The sequence below is a fragment of the Oncorhynchus mykiss genome, chromosome 25 (genome assembly GCF_057628025.1).
Source record: "Oncorhynchus mykiss isolate SJ-2025 chromosome 25, ASM5762802v1, whole genome shotgun sequence".
Classification (NCBI taxonomy): Eukaryota; Metazoa; Chordata; class Actinopteri; order Salmoniformes; family Salmonidae; genus Oncorhynchus; species Oncorhynchus mykiss.
Genome location: NC_143046.1, coordinates 83,598,094 through 83,616,723, shown reverse-complemented (window position 1 = coordinate 83,616,723; position 18,630 = coordinate 83,598,094). Strand labels below are relative to the sequence as shown.

Below are 18,630 nucleotides of genomic sequence, written 5' to 3'. Positions count from 1 at the left end.
GGGTCAGCCATAGTAGTATGATAGGTGCAGTGAAATGTGTTGTTCTACAGGGTCAGCCATAGTAGTACGGCGCCCATGGATCAAATTAGGGTTCAGTACCTTGCTCAAAGGCACATCAAAAGACTCTGGTATTTGAAACAGGGACCTTTCAGTTCCAGAGTGTCATAGTGGATTATCATGCTAACAAAACCACTCCCAATTGTAGTCCCTGCACTGCATCTGACTGTGTGGTTGTGCTACTGAGCATTTCAACTCACTTTGACCTGTGTGATTTTCAGTTCGGCTTCCAGTCTCTTCCTCTCTTCCACCTCCTGGTTGTATCTCTCCTGAAGGTCCTCCAGCCTGGAGTCTGGGAGGGAGAGAATCTGTTCACACCACAACCATGCACTTAAAATAGACAGATGATACTAGTGATGGAGGCGGCTACCAGGGTTCGGGTCAATTTCCTTTCAATTCCAGTCCATTCAGGAAGTACACTGAAATTCCCTCCAATTGTTTTCGATTAGTAGTATTTGGAATTGAAATGAAATGTATTTATAAAGCACTTTTTACAGCAGCCAAATCAGAATTTGGTTTACTTTCTGAATTGAAATGGACTCCAACCATGGCTACAACTGCACTGTGACACATTTTTACCAGGTAAGTTGACTGAGAACACATTCTCATTTACAGCAACGACCTGGGGATTAGTTACATGGGAGAGGAGGCGGGGGGGGGGTGAATGAGCCAATTGCACAGAATATAAGTGGGCCATATTGTGGTACTCTACCATGCTGTCTGTAGCTGGGAGTAGCAGCAGGAGTGGCAAAGGTCTTCTGAGGAGTGCTGTAGGACTGAAGATCAGAGGAGTGGGAGGGCTGACAACGGTCCTTTTCATTCTTATATCTGTAGAGAGGAATACAGTGTTATTATTACCATGTTGTAACCATCCTATTCCTAGGCTAGCTAAGCATCTCCAGTACGTGCACAAAGCCAACGGATTTCTCGTACAGCCCTAGTGTACAGTAGTACTGAGCAAGCGACTCACTTCTTGAGTTCCTGCTCCAGTCGTTCTATGGTCTTCTTGCTGGTGCTGAGCTGACCCTCCAGGTTGCTGACCTGTTGCACTTTGACCCCCAGGTCGTGGGTCGCCTTCTGACGGGCCTTCTCCACGGCGTCACATGACTCTACCAAGGCCTGGTTCTCCCTCTTAATGGCAGACGCCTCGCTCTTCTCGCTGTCAACCTGGAGAACACACAACTTTGAATGTCTAACACACAAACTGAATGTAAAAACAGAAATTCCCCTATAGGATAAAGTATTGTTAATGTTTTGGAATTCAACACCATAACTTAAGTCACCAACCTTTTGTTTCTGTTTCTGTAGAACAGCCTCCAGTGAGTCGAGCTGGAACTGTTTCTGATTCCTCTCCTTCTTCAGCTTGTCCAGCTGTCCCTCAATCTCTTGTATCTTCTGCAGGGCTTTACCTGAAAGACCATCTTTCCACTCCTCCACTACCCAGCTCATAATGCTTCAATATCTGTAGCTAGCTACGTTAAGCCTCAACCGGCATATCCTGGGAGGGGAGAAGTACCACCAAAACTAACGTTAGCTAGCTAAGCATATTTGAATGGAGGCAGTGCTAGTGACATAGCACTAAATAGTACACCAGATTCATGTTTTATATTGAATTTCACAATTCAGATATTTATTTGATTTTATTGATGTAAAAAAAATAAAAATAAATACAATATCCAAATGTAAAAGTGCATATAAAATTATCAGGAATTTGTCACATTTATAGGGCTACTAGTGACAAAGTTTATCTGACAGGTTTGACTCAGTAAATAGTGTGTGTGTGTGGGGGGGGGGGGGTTATTGAAATTCCATACATTTTGAAGATACAAATTCGAATGTGTTACAAAAAAAAAAAATCTATAAATCTTTCAATTGTTTTTACACAACACATCAAACAGATAACGTTAAACACAAAAACACATACAGGGGTATTTACATAAAACATTTTTGGGAAAAGCTTAAGAGTATGTATGAATTGATTCAATACCTCATTCATACTATTCAATGTGGCAAAGTAATTATTTAAGTAGACCTTGAAAAAAAATACTGAACAAGATGTCCCCCGCCACCCAAAAATGTTTTTTTTTCAAGAATTCTTATCAAATGTATCGCATACTTTCGTTAGTGGAGAATCATGAACTATCAAAAACTAAAAGAAATCTCAAACTCTCTGCTACTTACTCGTTTTGAATCATATGTCTTGGTTATAAATGAGGCATACCTCTACTGCCTTTTATCAAATATATTTCTCTGCGTTTATGCACTTTAGCTTAGATAGCTAACGCTAGCTAATCAAACTACCGTTAGCCTACATTTAGCGCTAGCTAGACCGCTTTTCATATCGAATGTAAACAAAGTAAAAGTCACAGCGGACGAACAGAGAGTAGTTTTTGCAACTACCAAAACTGTTCAAAACAAATATTGGGTGCAATTTAACTATCTGCTTTACCAACCTGTTGCAAAACAAATTTTTAGGTAGAAATCTGAACTCACCTAAAAGCGGTGATTCTGGTTCTTGAGATTTCGCTCCGAAAGACAAAATGCTGCTGAGAATTCAAAATCCCCAGTAATCTCCGATGCGGCGTTTGATTGGATGATTATAGTGACTTTGTCAGAAACTCACCATTGATTGGACGCTTGAATTTGAACAAAGTCCCCGCCCCCAGAATATTGCGGCAGTTTATTTGTCACGTGACTAACCAAGGAACTGAAGGGTTGGTCCCAGGGAGGGATCAGTCTTCAAACTCGTGTATTGTATTGGTTTGTAGTTACTCATCCTCATCTGGTAAATTGTTGTAACGTCTCCTAAACTCAGTTTATGCACATTACAACTACTATGGTTTGCATTGTTTTAATTTATGGCAATTTGCATTCAGTTGTTTCATTATAGCTATTCACTCGGAACTAAGAAAATCGAACCGGCACGTGTATAATAACTACAACCAGTTAACAAGTAGAACATTTCAGAGTTTCCTAGTTCCGAATAGCAGGTGAACGTGGCTTTAATATCAAATTCAATTCAAATGGCTTTATTGACATGGGAAACATGTTTACATTGCCAAACCAACTGAAATAGATAATAAACATCCCCCTTTCCCAGTGTCTTTTTTGCCTCAGTGGATCGACTAAATTGTTCTGCCCAAATTCCAAAAAGCATTTGCAATTGGCATGTGTCTTGGCTAATGTACAGTTAGGCCCTAAAGTTTAGGCATAGGTGACGCACTAACATCAGATAAAAAATAATGAAAGGAAAACCTAATGTAGCCTATTGATATGAATTGCACAAAAAGTATAGTTTTAGGTATTTTAAATGCATTGTTTTCTCTATTCAAACCGCATCTCACACACAAACACGTCACAGTACCACTTTCTGGTGGTAAACATAAAGCAGAAACGGATTATTTCAAGACGTTGCAAAACGTTGCGGTCTTGAATGGTACATTTCATTTGCGTGCCAAAAGCCGCAACGGAAGATTCAATAAACACATATTTTTTATTGCTAAATTGCTAAACTAGAAAATAAAATACCACCCATTGTGTGTTTTTCTGTGACATTAGAGAGCTGTCAATGTGAGCAGTATATTTTACAATTGTTTAAAAAACTGCTGAGAAGGGCGGTTTCAGAGGTAACTAGGTAAACGGAAGTAGAAACGGTAGATTAGTTGACCTAAACATGGCGCCTTTGCTGGATCACAAAATTGGCGACGCTATGTTATCTTCTTTACCTTGGCGATCAAAATCTAATCTCTTGACATGTTCACTCGTTTTGCTTATTTACCTGACGTCGCATCCATCCTTGGCCAAGCCGAGCAGCCTCAAAGAGATCACGGACGGAAACTGGGAAGACATCTTGGCAGGGGAATGGATGATTGAATTGTAAGTCCATCTAGCTAGGTAGCAAGCATGGTAAACTAACTGCTTAGTTAGGCTGGCAATACATACAGCTAACGTTACTTTGCGATAGGTCGTTCTCTAGTCTTGAATTGGCACTTGTTGATTACCACGCCACACCTAGCTAGATAGTTTCTTATCTTAGATAGATGGCTTGCTAACGTTACATTGTTTCAAAGGCTTGCAGCTAACAATCTAAAAATCCACGCTTTCAGATTAATCTCAAATGATGTGACAGACCATGGCATGGTGGAGTTGGAAAGATAGAGCTAGGCTGCTGGACTACGGAGTGTTTTTGTTATGTAGCTAACGTTAGTTGTATGATGTAGTTAAGACATGTTGACCTGTCACTCATAACATGTTGACACCTGCTGCCATTGAATCTTGGATAGCCGTGTCAGATATTTCTGTTGTTGAAAAACGGTATCTAACGTTAATGTTATTGTCATGCCAATGTTTGGCCCCACCTCACTCGTCCCCGGCAGTTTTGCCCCGTGGTGTCCGGCGTGCCAACAGCTCCAGCCCGTGTGGAATGAGTTTGCCGACTGGGGTGAGGACATGGGCGTCAACATAGCGAAGGTGGACGTTACAGAACAGCCTGGTACGTTATGTATATCTCCCTGGCTTCCTGACTGCCTATGAATAATTTCCCTTCTCACGTTTCGCGAAGTTTCCCATGGTACAGATCATCCTAGCTTCTCCAATCCAAACCTTAACCTTTAGTGGGTAAAATGCTAAACAGACCAAAGATCACTGTCTCTTGGGCCAGCTGCAAACTACTGCTTTCAGAGGAATGAGAAGGGGAGAGGTCCGCTATGTTTTGTAGTTGAGACGACGCATGTAATCTGATCCAGCTATAGTCCACTATTACCATTTGATATAATTTGTTAGGTCTATCGTGTTTTTGTAGACCCTTTGTAATATCAGTCAAGAACAAGATGATGTTGGACTCATTCAGAGAGATATTTAGTCATATTCACTAACATTCTGCTCTCTCCTCCCGCCGCCACCCCCCCACCCACGCCTTAGGTTTGAGCGGGCGATTCATCATCACTTCACTTCCGACCATCTACCAGTAAGTTATCTCTCTAGTGCCTCAAGCAATGTCTCACATCCTGTTCCTCTCACAGACGCAGGCCAACAAAACTCAACCACCACCCATCATCCCATCATAGGCTAATCAGGAAATGTGATAATCTTACAACCACATTTTAACCAGTAACCCTCACTGGAATGTGAGATGCTGTTATATACTTTAGCTTCAGACTTTGTCAGGAAGAGGAAGTGTCTTTCTAGCATGTTCTTTTTGTTGTTGTTGCTACTGTTATGATTCTAGACCCAGTTTAGACGCTAGCCTTATATGTTGCTATAAAACCTTGTCTGTCAATGGTAGAAGAACTGTAAATATATGACCCTATTATTGCTTAGTGGCACAATGGGCAAATAATCTAACTGTTGCTTTGTTGTGTTTAATGCCACAATATTGGCTTCTTAATTTGGCTTTAATTGTGATAGATCTCTATGATGACACCGTGTGTGTGTGTGTGTGTGTGGTGTGTGTCAGCTGTAAGGATGGTGTGTTCAGGAGGTACCAGGGGGCTCGCACCAAAGATGACTTGCTAAGCTTTATTGATGAGAAGAAATGGCAGGGCATTGAGCCCGTGTCTTCCTGGTTTGGACCATCTTCCTTCATGTGAGTGGATTCATAATTGATTGATTGAGTGATTGATGTGAGTCTCCTCTCAATAGGGGGCCTTAATGTGTGAAACTGGAGGGGGGGAAAAATACTGAAATGTAATGCATGAAAAGGTCCTTTTGAAGGAAGGACGTTTATTTACTTTTCTGTCTAAAAGGATTGTTGAGAAATGATGAGTTGAAGTTGGGATATTTGTGACTTTTTGGCCTCAGCCAGGCCTCTTAAGACTTTTTAACAGGGATGGGCAACTTTAATGGGTTTGGGGCCGGAGTGGGTCGTGGGTCTGCTTACCCACATCCGTACCCACACATGCAGTCAGAGGCCCCCCCCCCCCCGACATTTTGCCATGGAGTGGAGAGAAATGTTTGCCGTTTTTAATATGATAACTGGGTGAGAGTGACAAACAAAATCAATGGGGTTTCCCCGGTCTGTAATTTGACCATGATTAATATGAGTTTAGATAGCTGGTCTAACTTACCCCCCCCCCCCCCCCATTTGCTGAAATGGGCTTTCAAGGGCAAAACTGCTGATGCACAACCATATTTTGAAATTGCACCTTGTGTATTCTACTATTCTAACTCTTAACAGTAAGTTGAGAGAGATATATATATATATATACAGTGCCTTGCGAAAGTATTCGGCCCCCTTGAACTTTGCGACCTTTTGCCACATTTCAGGCTTCAAACATAAAGATATAAAACTGTATTGTTTTGTGAAGAATCAACAACAAGTGGGACACAATCATGAAGTGGAACGACATTTATTGGATATTTCAAACTTTAACAAATCAAAAACTGAAAAATTGGGCGTGCAAAATTATGCAGCCCCCTTAAGTTAATACTTTGTAGCGCCACCTTTTGCTGCGATTACAGCTGTAAGTCGCTTGGGGTATGTCTCTATCAGTTTTGCACATCGAGAGACTGAAATTTTTTCCCATTCCTCCTTGCAAAACAGCTCGAGCTCAGTGAGGTTGGATGGAGAGCATTTGTGAACAGCAGTTTTCAGTTCTTTCCACAGATTCGATTGGATTCAGGTCTGGACTTTGACTTGGCCATTCTAACACCTGGATATGTTTAATTTTGAACCATTCCATTGTAGATTTTGCTTTATGTTTTGGATCATTGTCTTGTTGGAAGACAAATCTCCGTCCCAGTCTCAGGTCTTTTGCAGACTCCATCAGGTTTTCTTCCAGAATGGTCCTGTATTTGGCTCCATCCATCTTCCCATCAATTTTAACCATCTTCCCTGTCCCTGCTGAAGAAAAGCAGGCCCAAACCATGATGCTGCCACCACCATGTTTGACAGTGGGGATGGTGTGTTCAGGGTGATGAGCTGTGTTGCTTTTACGCCAAACATAACGTTTTGCATTGTTTCCAAAAAGTTCAATTTTGGTTTCATCTGACCAGAGTACCTTCTTCCATATGTTTGGTGTGTCTCCCAGGTGGCTTGTGGCAAACTTTAACCGACACTTTTTATGGATATCTTTAAGAAATGGCTTTCTTCTTGCCACTCTTCCATAAAGGCCAGATTTGTGCAATATACGACTGATTGTTGTCCTATGGACAGAGTCTCCCACCTCAGCTGTAGATCTCTGCAGTTCATCCAGAGTGATCATGGGCCTCTTGGCTGCATCTCTGATCAGTCTTCTCCTTGTATGAGCTGAAAGTTTAGAGGGACGGCCAGGTCTTGGTAGATTTGCAGTGGTCTGATACTCCTTCCATTTCAATATTATCGCTTGCACAGTGCTCCTTGGGATGTTTAAAGCTTGGGAAATCTTTTTGTATCCAAATCCGGCTTTAAACTTCTTCACAACAGTATCTCGGACCTGCCTGGTGTGTTCCTTGTTCTTCATGATGCTCTCTGCGCTTTTAACGGACCTCTGAGACTATCACAGTGCAGGTGCATTTATACGGAGACTTGATTACACACAGGTGGATTGTATTTATCATCATTAGTCATTTAGGTCAACATTGGATCATTCAGAGATCCTCACTGAACTTCTGGAGAGAGTTTGCTGCACTGAAAGTAAAAGGGCTGAATAATTTTGCACGCCCAATTTTTCAGTTTTTGATTTGTTAAAAAAGTTTGAAAGATCCAATAAATGTCGTTCCACTTCATGATTGTGTCCCACTTGTTGTTGATTCTTCACAAAATAATACCGTTTTATATCTTTATGTTTGAAGCCTGAAATGTGGCAAAAGGTCGCAAAGTTCAAGGGGGCCGAATACTTTCGCAAGGCACTGTATATATATATATGTATATATGTGTGTTTTTTTATGCGTGGCCCTACAAAAGGGGCCCGTGGATCACCAGTTACCCGTCCCTACTTTACAACATGTAGTGACTGAGTCTGAATGTAGCCAGTATGTTTTAAAGAAGTAGATAACAGTGAATAAATAGCTGCAGTCCACTTCCATGTGTAGTCGTCTCTAAAACCACAACCTGTTTTTACTCCTAACCAAGCACATTCTTCTTAACACTCCGAACTGCAAACATCACTGAAGCTGGAGATTCCCATCTCCCTTACTAGCTTTAAGAACCAGCTGTCAGAGCAGCTCACAGATCACTACACCTGTTCATAGCCCATCTGTATACAGCCCATCTATCTACCTCGTCCCCATACTGTATTTATTTTGCTCCTTTTGCACCACAGTATCTCTACTTGCACATCCATCTTTTGCACATCTACCATTCCAGTGTTTAATTGCTATATTGTAATTACTTCGCCACCATGGCCTATTTATTGCCTCAACTCCCTTATTTGACCTTATTTGCATTCACTGTATAAACACTTTGTTTTCTTATTTTTTCCTACTGTATTATTGACTGTATGTTTTGTTCATTCCATGTGTAACTCTGTGTTGTTGTATGTGTCGAACTGCTTTGCTTTATCTTGGCCAGGTCGTAGTTGCAAATGAGAACTTGTTCTCAACTAGCTTACCTGGTTAAATAAAGGTGAAATGAAAAGATTAATGAAAACATATCCAAATGCTACGCTTGAGGACAACAGGACATATCCAAACACTACACTTCAGGACAACAGGACATATCCAAACGCTACACTAGTTACTCAGCCTCTTAGTTTTGTGTTTAAACATCCAACCAACACATCCAAGTCTGTATACCCCAAATGGCACCCTATTCCCAGCATAGTGCAATAGTTTTCATCAGAGCCCTAGTCAAAGGTAGGAATATAAGGAATAGGGTGCCTGTCAGCCACTCCAACCCTTCAAATCACATTGTATTTGTCACATGCTCTGAATACAACAGAGACCTTATAGTGAAATGCTTACTCGCAAGCCCTTAACCAACAATGCAGTTTAAGAAAACGGAGTTAAGAAAATATTTACTAAATAAAGTAACACAATAAAATAACAATAATGAGGCTATATACAGGGGTACCGGTACCGAATCAATGTGCGGAGGTACAGGTTAGAGGTAATTTGTACATGTAGGTAGGGGTAAAGTAACTGCATAGATAATACACAGCGAGTTGCAGCAGTGTAAAAACAAAGGGGGGGGGCAATAGTCCGGGTGACGACTTGATCAGTTGTTCAGCAGTCTTATGGTTTTGAGGTAGAAGCTGTTAAGGAGCCTTTTAGACCTAGACTTGGCGCTCCGGTACCACTTTCCGTGTGTTAGCAGAGCGAACAGTCTGACTTGGATGACCTGAGTCTTTGGCAATTTTTTGGGGCCTTCCTCTGACACCGCCTAGTATTTGGGTCCTGGATGGCAGGATGCTTGTTCCCAGTAATGTACTGGCCGTACGCACTACCTTCTGTAGCGCCTTACAGTCGGATGCCGAGCAGTTGCCATACCAGGCGGTGATGCAACCGGTCAGGATGCTCTCAATGGTGCAGATCTGGGGCCGACGATGACAAATTTTCATTCTCCTGAGGGGGAAAATGTGTTGTCGTACCGTCTTCACAACTTTCTTGGTGTGTTTGGACCATGATAGTTTGACACTTTAACCAGGTTAGCTGGTAATTCTTAAATTATCTAAATTTAAAATGTCTAAAAGGTATTTCTCCCTTTTCTCCCCCTGAAGGATGAACACAATGTCCGCTCTCTTCAAGCTGTCAATGTTCATTCGGGTGAGTGCTGCTTTTGCCTTCACTCTGTGAGCTGTCAGACACCACACACCAACACCACACCCACACTAACACTGTCTGCATCCCAAATGGCTCCCTATGTAGTGCACCACCTTTGAACTTTGACCAGGGCCCGGGTTTCCCGATAGCGATGGACTTTGGGCTTACAGAGTGTTGTTTTTAACGATGCATCTTTCCTACAACGCCAAAGATGTACCATATTTCCCAGAACACCATGCAGAGCGAACATTCCATACGTGTGTCGTTGAGGCATGTGTTGATACTGATAGAATGGAAAGAAACGCAGTGCTGGTCTCAGATCAGGTTTCTCCAGTCAAATCTCACCTTAACCTTTGCCCTCGGAACAGCCTCAATTCGTGGGGACATGCACTCTACAAGTTGTTGAAAGTGTTCCACAGGGATGTTGGCCCATGTTGACTCCAATGCTTCCCACAGTTGTGTCAAGTTGGCTGAATGTCCTTTGGGTGGTGGACCCTTCTTGATACACACAGGAAACTGTTGTGTGAAAAACCCAGCAGCGTTGAAGTTCTTGACACAAACCGGTGCGTCTGGCATCTACTACCATACCCTGATCAAAGACACCTGCTGCCCCACCCTGATCAAAGACACCTGCTGCCCCACCCTGATCAAAGACACCTGCTGCCCCACCCGGATCAAAGACACCTGCTGCCCCACCCGGATCAAAGACACCTGCTGCCCCACCCGGATCAAAGACACCTGCTGCCCCACCCGGATCAAAGACACCTGCTGCCCCACCCGGATCAAAGACACCTGCTGCCCCACCCGGATCAAAGACACCTGCTGCCCCACCCGGATCAAAGACACCTGCTGCCCCACCCGGATCAAAGACACCTGCTGCCCCACCCGGATCAAAGACACCTGCTGCCCCACCCGGATCAAAGACACCTGCTGCCCCACCCGGATCAAAGACACCTGCTGCCCCACCCGGATCAAAGACACCTGCTGCCCCACCCGGATCAAAGACACCTGCTGCCCCACCCGGATCAAAGACACCTGCTGCCCCACCCGGATCAAAGACACCTGCTGCCCCACCCGGATCAAAGACACCTGCTGCCCCACCCGGATCAAAGACACCTGCTGCCCCACCCTGTTCAAAGACACCTGCTGCCCCACCCGGATCAAAGACACCTGCTGCCCCACCCGGATCAAAGACACCTGCTGCCCCACCCTGATCAAAGACACCTGCTGCCCCACCCTGATCAAAGACACCTGCTGCCCCACCCTGATCAAAGACACCTGCTGCCCCACCCTGATCAAAGACACCTGCTGCCCCACCCTGTTCAAAGACACCTGCTGCCCCACCCTGATCAAAGACACCTGCTGCCCCACCCTGTTCAAAGACACCTGCTGCCCCACCCGGATCAAAGACACCTGCTGCCCCACCCGGATCAAAGACACCTGCTGCCCCACCCTGTTCAAAGACACCTGCTGCCCCACCCTGTTCAAAGACACCTGCTGCCCCACCCTGTTCAAAGACACCTGCTGCCCCACCCTGTTCAAAGGCACCTGCTGCCCCACTCTGTTCAAAGGCACCAGCTGCCCCACTCTGATCAAAGACACCAGCTGCCCCACCCTGTTCAAAGACACCAGCTGCCCCACCCTGTTCAAAGACACCTGCTGCCCCACCCTGATCAAAGACACCTGCTGCCCCACCCCGTTCAAAGACACCTGCTGCCCCACCCGGATCAAAGACACCTGCTGCCCCACCCCGTTCAAAGACACCTGCTGCCCCACCCGGATCAAAGACACCTGCTGCCCCACCCGGATCAAAGACACCTGCTGCCCCACCCGGATCAAAGACACCTGCTGCCCCACCCTGTTCAAAGACACCTGCTGCCCCACCCTGATCAAAGACACCTGCTGCCCCACCCGGATCAAAGACACCTGCAGCCCCACCCTGATCAAAGACACCTGCTGCCCCACCCTGTTCAAAGACACCTGCTGCCCCACCCTGATCAAAGACACCTGCTGCCCCACCCAGATCAAAGGCACCTGCTGCCCCACCCTGTTCAAAGACACCTGCTGCCCCACCCTGTTCAAAGGCACTTACATATTTTGTCTTGCCCATTCACCCTCTGAATGACACACAAATGCAATCCATGTCTCAAGGCTTAAAAATCCTTATTTAACCTGTCTCCTCCCCTTCATCTACACTGATTGAAGTGGATTTAACAGGTGACATCAATACGGGATCACACCTTTCACCTGATCAGTCTATGTCACAGAAAAAACAGCTGTCCTTACTGTTTTGTACACTCAGTGTATATAGTATATATTGTAGTTACTCTATTTATCTTTTAATGCAGTCATCTCAGTTTTCATTTCAAGCATATTTTTAATCCTTCGCTTGTTTGTAAAAAATTGCAAAGACATTGCCAAGTTGAAACTGACAGTTGACTTCTTGTTCTCTCCCCTCCAGCGTTGCCATAACTACCTGATAGAGCATTTGGGGATTCCAGTTTGGGGCTCATATGTCATCTTTGGACTGGCCACTCTCTTCTCTGGCCTAGTCCTAGGACTGGTACGTTAGTCATACTCCTTGATGTTCAATCCCTATGTGATGTGTCTTTTTAAAAATTTTAACTGAGCTAGGATTTGATTTATCTTACACTTTTGATTTTAATGTACTTTTTAATGTAATGTGTCCTGAAAGGCGTCCGGTCACATAAAAAGTGTTGTTATTATCTAGTATTATGTGCGTTCCCTCACATAGTGGACCACCAAGACACATGTAAACAATGGAGCAAATGCATCTCATTTTGTATTGTGTTGGAAAAATGACACAGGGCTGCGGAAGTTACTGGAGGCAAAGAAAGAAAGAGAGAGAGAGCTCAATATTTTACAGTAACATCTGCTCCCCTCACCAACCGAGACAACTTCTCTTGTTGCCTTCTCTACCAGATACTGGTGTTCATTGCAGATTTTGTCTTCCCATCACGACGATATAACTCCCCAAACTACTACCAGAGTGAGTATGAGATGACAGAGAGTTCACGTCCATGCAAATGTAACTTTGTGAAATGTGCTGTGCAGCACTGTGTTATGTGCTGAGCTCTTGGGGCGGATAAAGAAGTAGAAGATCATCTTTTATCATTTGTCTTTACAGAGAACAGACATGTCTTTTTTGTATTCTTAAGTTGTGGACAGTTCTGTTTTTAGTGTAAGAGCAGTGGCATGCAGGGTGCAGCATGTAATATAACGACTTTGTTATTGTCCTGTTATTCATATAGTCTTTATTGTTCTGTTATTCATATAGTCTTTATTGTCCTGTTATTCATATAGTCTTTATTGTCCTGTTATTCATATAGACTTTATTGTCCTGTTATTCATATAGTCTTTATTGTTCTGTTATTCATATAGTCTTTATTGTTCTGTTATTCATATAGTCTTTATTGTCCTGTTATTCATATAGTCTTTATTGTCCTGTTATTCATATAGACTTTATTGTCCTGTTATTCATATAGACTTTATTGTCCTGTTATTCATATAGTCTTTATTGTTCTGTTATTCATATAGTCTTTATTGTCCTGTTATTCATATAGTCTTTATTGTTCTGTTATTCATATAGTCTTTATTGTTCTGTTATTCATATAGTCTTTATTGTCCTGTTATTCATATAGTCTTTATTGTTCTGTTATTCATATAGTCTTTATTGTTCTGTTATTCATAGTCTTTATTGTCCTGTTATTCATATAGTCTTTATTGTCCTGTTATTCATATAGTCTTTATTGTCCTGTTATTCATATAGTCTTTATTGTCCTGTTATTCATATAGTCTTTATTGTCCTGTTATTCATATTGTCCTGTTATTCATATAGTCTTTATTGTCCTGTTATTCATATAGACTTTATTGTCCTGTTATTCATATAGTCTTTATTGTCCTGTTATTCATATAGTCTTTATTGTCCTGTTATTCATATAGTCTTTATTGTCCTGTTATTCATATTGTCCTGTTATTCATATAGTCTTTATTGTCCTGTTATTCATATAGTCTTTATTGTTCTGTTATTCATATAGTCTTTATTGTCCTGTTATTCATATAGTCTTTATTGTCCTGTTATTCATATTGTCTTTATTGTCCTGTTATTCATATAGTCTTTATTGTTCTGTTATTCATATAGTCTTTATTGTCCTGTTATTCATATAGACTTTATTGTCCTGTTATTCATATTGTCCTGTTATTCATATAGTCTTTATTGTCCTGTTTTTCATATAGTCTTTATTGTCCTGTTATTCATATAGTCTTTATTGTTCTGTTATTCATATAGTCTTTATTGTCCTGTTATTCATATAGACTTTATTGTCCTGTTATTCATATTGTCCTGTTATTCATATAGTCTTTATTGTCCTGTTTTTCATATAGTCTTTATTGTCCTGTTATTCATATAGTCTTTATTGTCCTGTTTTTCATATAGTCTTTGTCCTGTTATTCATATAGTCTTTATTGTCCTGTTATTCATATAGTCTTTATTGTCCTGTTATTCATATAGTCTTTATTGTCCTGTTATTCATATAGTCTTTATTGTCCTGTTATTCATATAGACTTTATTGTCCTGTTATTCATATAGTCTTTATTGTCCTGTTATTCATATAGTCTTTATTGTCCTGTTATTCATATAGTCTTTATTGTCCTGTTATTCATATAGTCTTTGTCCTGTTATTCATATAGTCTTTATTGTTCTGTTATTCATATAGACTTTATTGTCCTGTTATTCATATAGACTTTATTGTCCTGTTATTCATATAGTCTTTATTGTCCTGTTATTCATATAGACTTTATTGTCCTGTTATTCATATAGTCTTTATTGTCCTGTTATTCATATAGACTTTATTGTCCTGTTATTCATATAGTCTTTATTGTCCTGTTATTCATAGTCTTTATTGTCCTGTTATTCATATAGACTTTATTGTCCTGTTATTCATATAGACTTTATTGTCCTGTTATTCATATAGTCTTTATTGTCCTGTTATTCATATAGTCTTTATTGTCCTGTTATTCATATAGACTTTATTGTCCTGTTATTCATATAGTCTTTATTGTCCTGTTATTCATATTGTCCTGTTATTCATATAGTCTTTATTGTCCTGTTATTCATATAGTCTTTATTGTCCCGTTATTCATATAGTCTTTATTGTCCCATTCCAGAGAAACAGACAATGGAACAAGCCAGGCTGATTCAGCAGCTGGAGGAGGAGCAGGAGGCGGACGGAGAAGAGGATGATGAGGACGATGAAGATGGAGAACAGGACGATGTCTGGAGGAGGAGGAGAGCGTCTCCCGAGGGGCGTCCAGAGGAGGTGCTGCGAAAAAGGGTGGTGGGCAACCGCGAGGACCAGGATGAGGACTCCTAGAGGCCAGGAGGGGAACTGAAGATGCCCCTTCAAACATCGAGGAAGGGGAGGGGGCCTGGTTTGGGGCCTAAGCTCATTTTTATAAAGTGCCTCAGAATAGGAGTACTGATCTAGGATTTTTAGATCATGATAACTAAGATGCCATGGACAGGTGGAACTGATCCCAGATCAGCACTCCCATTCTGCGGTGCTTTATGAACACGGGACCTGGTCCTGAGCAGCAGTAGAGTTTACAGCTTACAGAGCCATAGCAACACGCTGGCAAGGCCTCGGCGACGCCTTGCTTCTTCTCCCTTCAGCTTCACCAGGAGCGCCCCGTATTCTGACCGCTCTGCTCTCACCACCAGCACCCTCCCCTGGACTGGAGGTGCTACTGCACACTCCCAACACCATTATCATGTTCTTTAGGCATCAAATGAAGGAAACAGACTGGAACAGGAAAATTTGTCCCTAATGAACAAAAATTGTCCCTAATGAACACAAACCTGTTCATCCTTGTTCTTTTGAAACGGATCAATTGGGTGGTTAGGTGAGGTTTCAAGGAAAATTCCACCCCAATTTTAGTCCATTGTTGACATAGTCCCAAAATATGTGTAACTTTCAAAATCCAGAAATCATCCCCGTGTGATGCATTTTGCCTCATATGATACAAACTGCATCATGCGGGGATGATTGCTGTATTTTCAAAGTTGCGTATCTTGAAAACTTGAGTGCTGACAAGCAAAAACCTTTTTGTGACTATGTCAGCAATGGACTAATGAAACAAATCCCTTTGGATCGTGTTTGGGTGGAGTTTACCTGACGGTATGGAGGGCACTAGAACAGGATCGTTTTACCACTTTGTGTGCTATGCATTTCTTAGGTTTTTATTGTATTCCTCATTAATCCCTGTTCAACAAATTATATACAGCTCTTGATCATTATTTCATTGTACACTGTGTGTCCAAAACATTAAGAACACCTTCCTAATATTGAGTTGCACCCCCTTTTGCCCTCAGAACAGCCTCATTTGGTCAGAGTGTGAACTCTACAAGGTGTTGAAAGCATTCCACAGGGATGCTGGCCCATGTTGACTCCAATGCTTCCCACAGTTGTGTCAAGTCGGCTGGATGTCCTTTGGGTGGTGGACCTTTCTTGATGCACACAGGAAACTGTTGAGTGTGAAAAACCCAGCAGCGTTGCAGTTCTTGACACAAACCAGTGCACCTGGCACCTAATACCATACCCTGTTCAAAGGCACTTAAATATTTTGTCTTGCCCATTCACCCTCTGAATGTCATACATACACAATCCATGTCTCAAGGCTTAAAAATCCTTCTTTAACCTGTCTCCTCCCTTTCATCTTTAACCTGTCCTCCCCTTCGTCTACACTGATTGAAGTGGGTTTAACAAGTGACATCAATAAGGGATCATAGCTTTCACCTGGATTCACCTGGTCAGTCTGTGTCGTGGAAAGAGCAGGTGTTCTTAATGTTTTGTCCACTCAGTGTATATCTTCCATCTGTATATTTCTGTTTCTCCTCTTCCACTTTTTATTTTATCATTTTATTTACCTCAGAAAGCATATTGTTTGTTTTCATCCAAGTCTTCCTTGACAGACCTGGTATCCGCCCACCCTTGAACTTCATAATGCTTTAGTGAGCGCAGTGCAGTTTGCTTTTCTACAGGCAACTAAGATCAAATCTCTTCGGCCCCTTCATATGTTTCTGTTTGGTCGACACCAAGATGTTGAGTTGTACAGTTGTTGCTTTCATCTCTGGCGGAAGGGAACTGCTATTTGCTGCCTGCCTGGTTTTGAGGAAGTCTCACTCCACTTTATAAAAAGATTGTGGTGCTTACTAAACCTCCCTGGAGGTGGACGTTGATCAGTATGGATCATTAAGGATTGAACTGTTTTGGAGTTGTGAAGACGCACGCCCCTTGTTTGGCCAGAACAGGGCTGCGTTCACAACCCCAGCATGATACAAAGATATTGTGGTGTAAAATGTTAATACCCTTGTTTTGTTGATCTCTGCTGTAAAGCTAATATCCACCCCTTTGTAAAGCTGGCAGTGGAATGTATGTGAGATTTGTATCTTATGTTCTTCCATATTACTAGGAAATAGTTTAGTGCTGTCAGGTCAGACAGACACAATGCATGCCGTCTTTACAACTACAGTTATTATGGGGGTTCTTCAATATCCCGCTCACAAATGGCACTCTAGCCCCTATATAGTTCACTACTGTTGACCAAGACCCATATAGCCCTGGTCCAAAGTAGTGCATTATATAGGGAACAGGGAGCCATTTGGGATGCGTGACAGGTGATGTTATTTTAACCCTACTTCTGCTCCTTAGTTTTCTGGCTCCTGCTTTACTCTCTCTGTGTGAGAGGGCGAGAGAGAGGGGGAGAGTGGGGGGAGGGGGATGGGGAGAGTGGGGGGAGGGGGATGGTGAGAGTGGGGAGAGTAGGGAGAGTGGGGGGAGGTGATGGGGGGAGAGAGAGAGAGGGAGAGTGGGGGGAGGGGGATGGCGAGAGACTGCTTTTTGAAGTTTAACTGAAATTTCCTGGATGCCGATTTAAGCCTAATCCTGGAATGAAAAGCTATTTCAATGTACATTCTTCAGGACTATGCTTAATTGGTCTCCAGGAAACTGTCCCTAAGAGTTTGAACTCTAGGTCATTAACCTATTTTCATGGTTTGAAAAGAGGCCAAGGTAAATCCCCAGGGCAGTCGATGCAGAGTACCAATGATCATAGCCAGGGCCCGTAAAGCATCTGAGTAGGAGTGCTGACCTGAGATCAGTTTGACCTTTTTGAATCATATGAATAAGATGTGTCAACTGATCCTAGATCAGCACTCCTATACTGAGATGCTTTATGGATTCAGTTTGGTCTTGTTCTTTCAGTAGAACAGGACGTCTCACAAGAAGGACTTTGTGACTGAACTGTGCATCGTTCATAAAATAGTGTTTGGCGTAGGACATATAGTTTTACATTTTCTGAGTGGGCAGTAGACGTGGCATTGTAACCGGGAACGAGTATTTACTGACTTTTCATTATCTGTTAGAACTGACAGATGCTCACAAAAACCTGTTTATGTATTCCAGCTTTGTATAACAGACCGGTGTAGACCTATGACCTATGACCTATGACCTGTGTTGAGGTTCCACATTTTTAGCAATGGCTTCTCTTTTTAAATGCTATTGTTTCTTTCCTACAAGCTATTTTTCTCAAGTTGTGACAAGGGTAGAACATCAAAATACACCCACCTGAACATTTAACATGGATCCATGTGGTTTAAAATGTAACCGTGGCTTCTAGCTTTCCTCGCTTCAGCTGCAGTGCGTATCCTAAATGGCTCCCTTCCCTATATAGTGCAGGTCAATAGTAGTGCATTATATAGGGAATAGGGTGCCATTTGAGAAGCATGGAGAGATGTCACGTAGAACACTGAGACAACTCTGTTCTTACCGGTGTCCAACGAGAGCTTCTTCAATAAAGAATCAACTCCTGTTTGAA

General features: G+C 42.4%; 2 protein-coding genes across 2 annotated transcripts in view; one reads left to right on the top strand and one right to left on the bottom strand.

The window, feature by feature from the left end:
• cenpf (centromere protein F) overlaps positions 1–2,652 on the bottom strand; it is a 21,333-nt gene extending 18,681 nt beyond the window's left edge. The window contains exons 1-5 of the mRNA XM_036962699.2: positions 2,551–2,652; positions 1,345–1,555; positions 1,028–1,224; positions 770–885; positions 258–349 (exon numbers count right to left, since the gene is read on the bottom strand). Of these exons, the coding sequence (XP_036818594.2) occupies positions 258–349; positions 770–885; positions 1,028–1,224; positions 1,345–1,506 (567 nt within the window). The 5' untranslated portion in view covers positions 1,507–1,555; positions 2,551–2,652. The remainder of the gene's footprint in view (positions 1–257; positions 350–769; positions 886–1,027; positions 1,225–1,344; positions 1,556–2,550) is intronic.
• On the top strand, positions 2,292–18,630 carry LOC110505885 (thioredoxin-related transmembrane protein 1). The gene is made up of 8 exons (XM_021585357.3): positions 2,292–3,933; positions 4,434–4,549; positions 4,978–5,023; positions 5,513–5,641; positions 9,693–9,738; positions 12,197–12,298; positions 12,679–12,745; positions 14,923–18,630. Exons 1-8 carry the CDS (start codon positions 3,731–3,733, stop codon positions 15,126–15,128), a joined length of 915 nt encoding a protein of 304 aa, XP_021441032.1. The 5' UTR covers positions 2,292–3,730; the 3' UTR covers positions 15,129–18,630.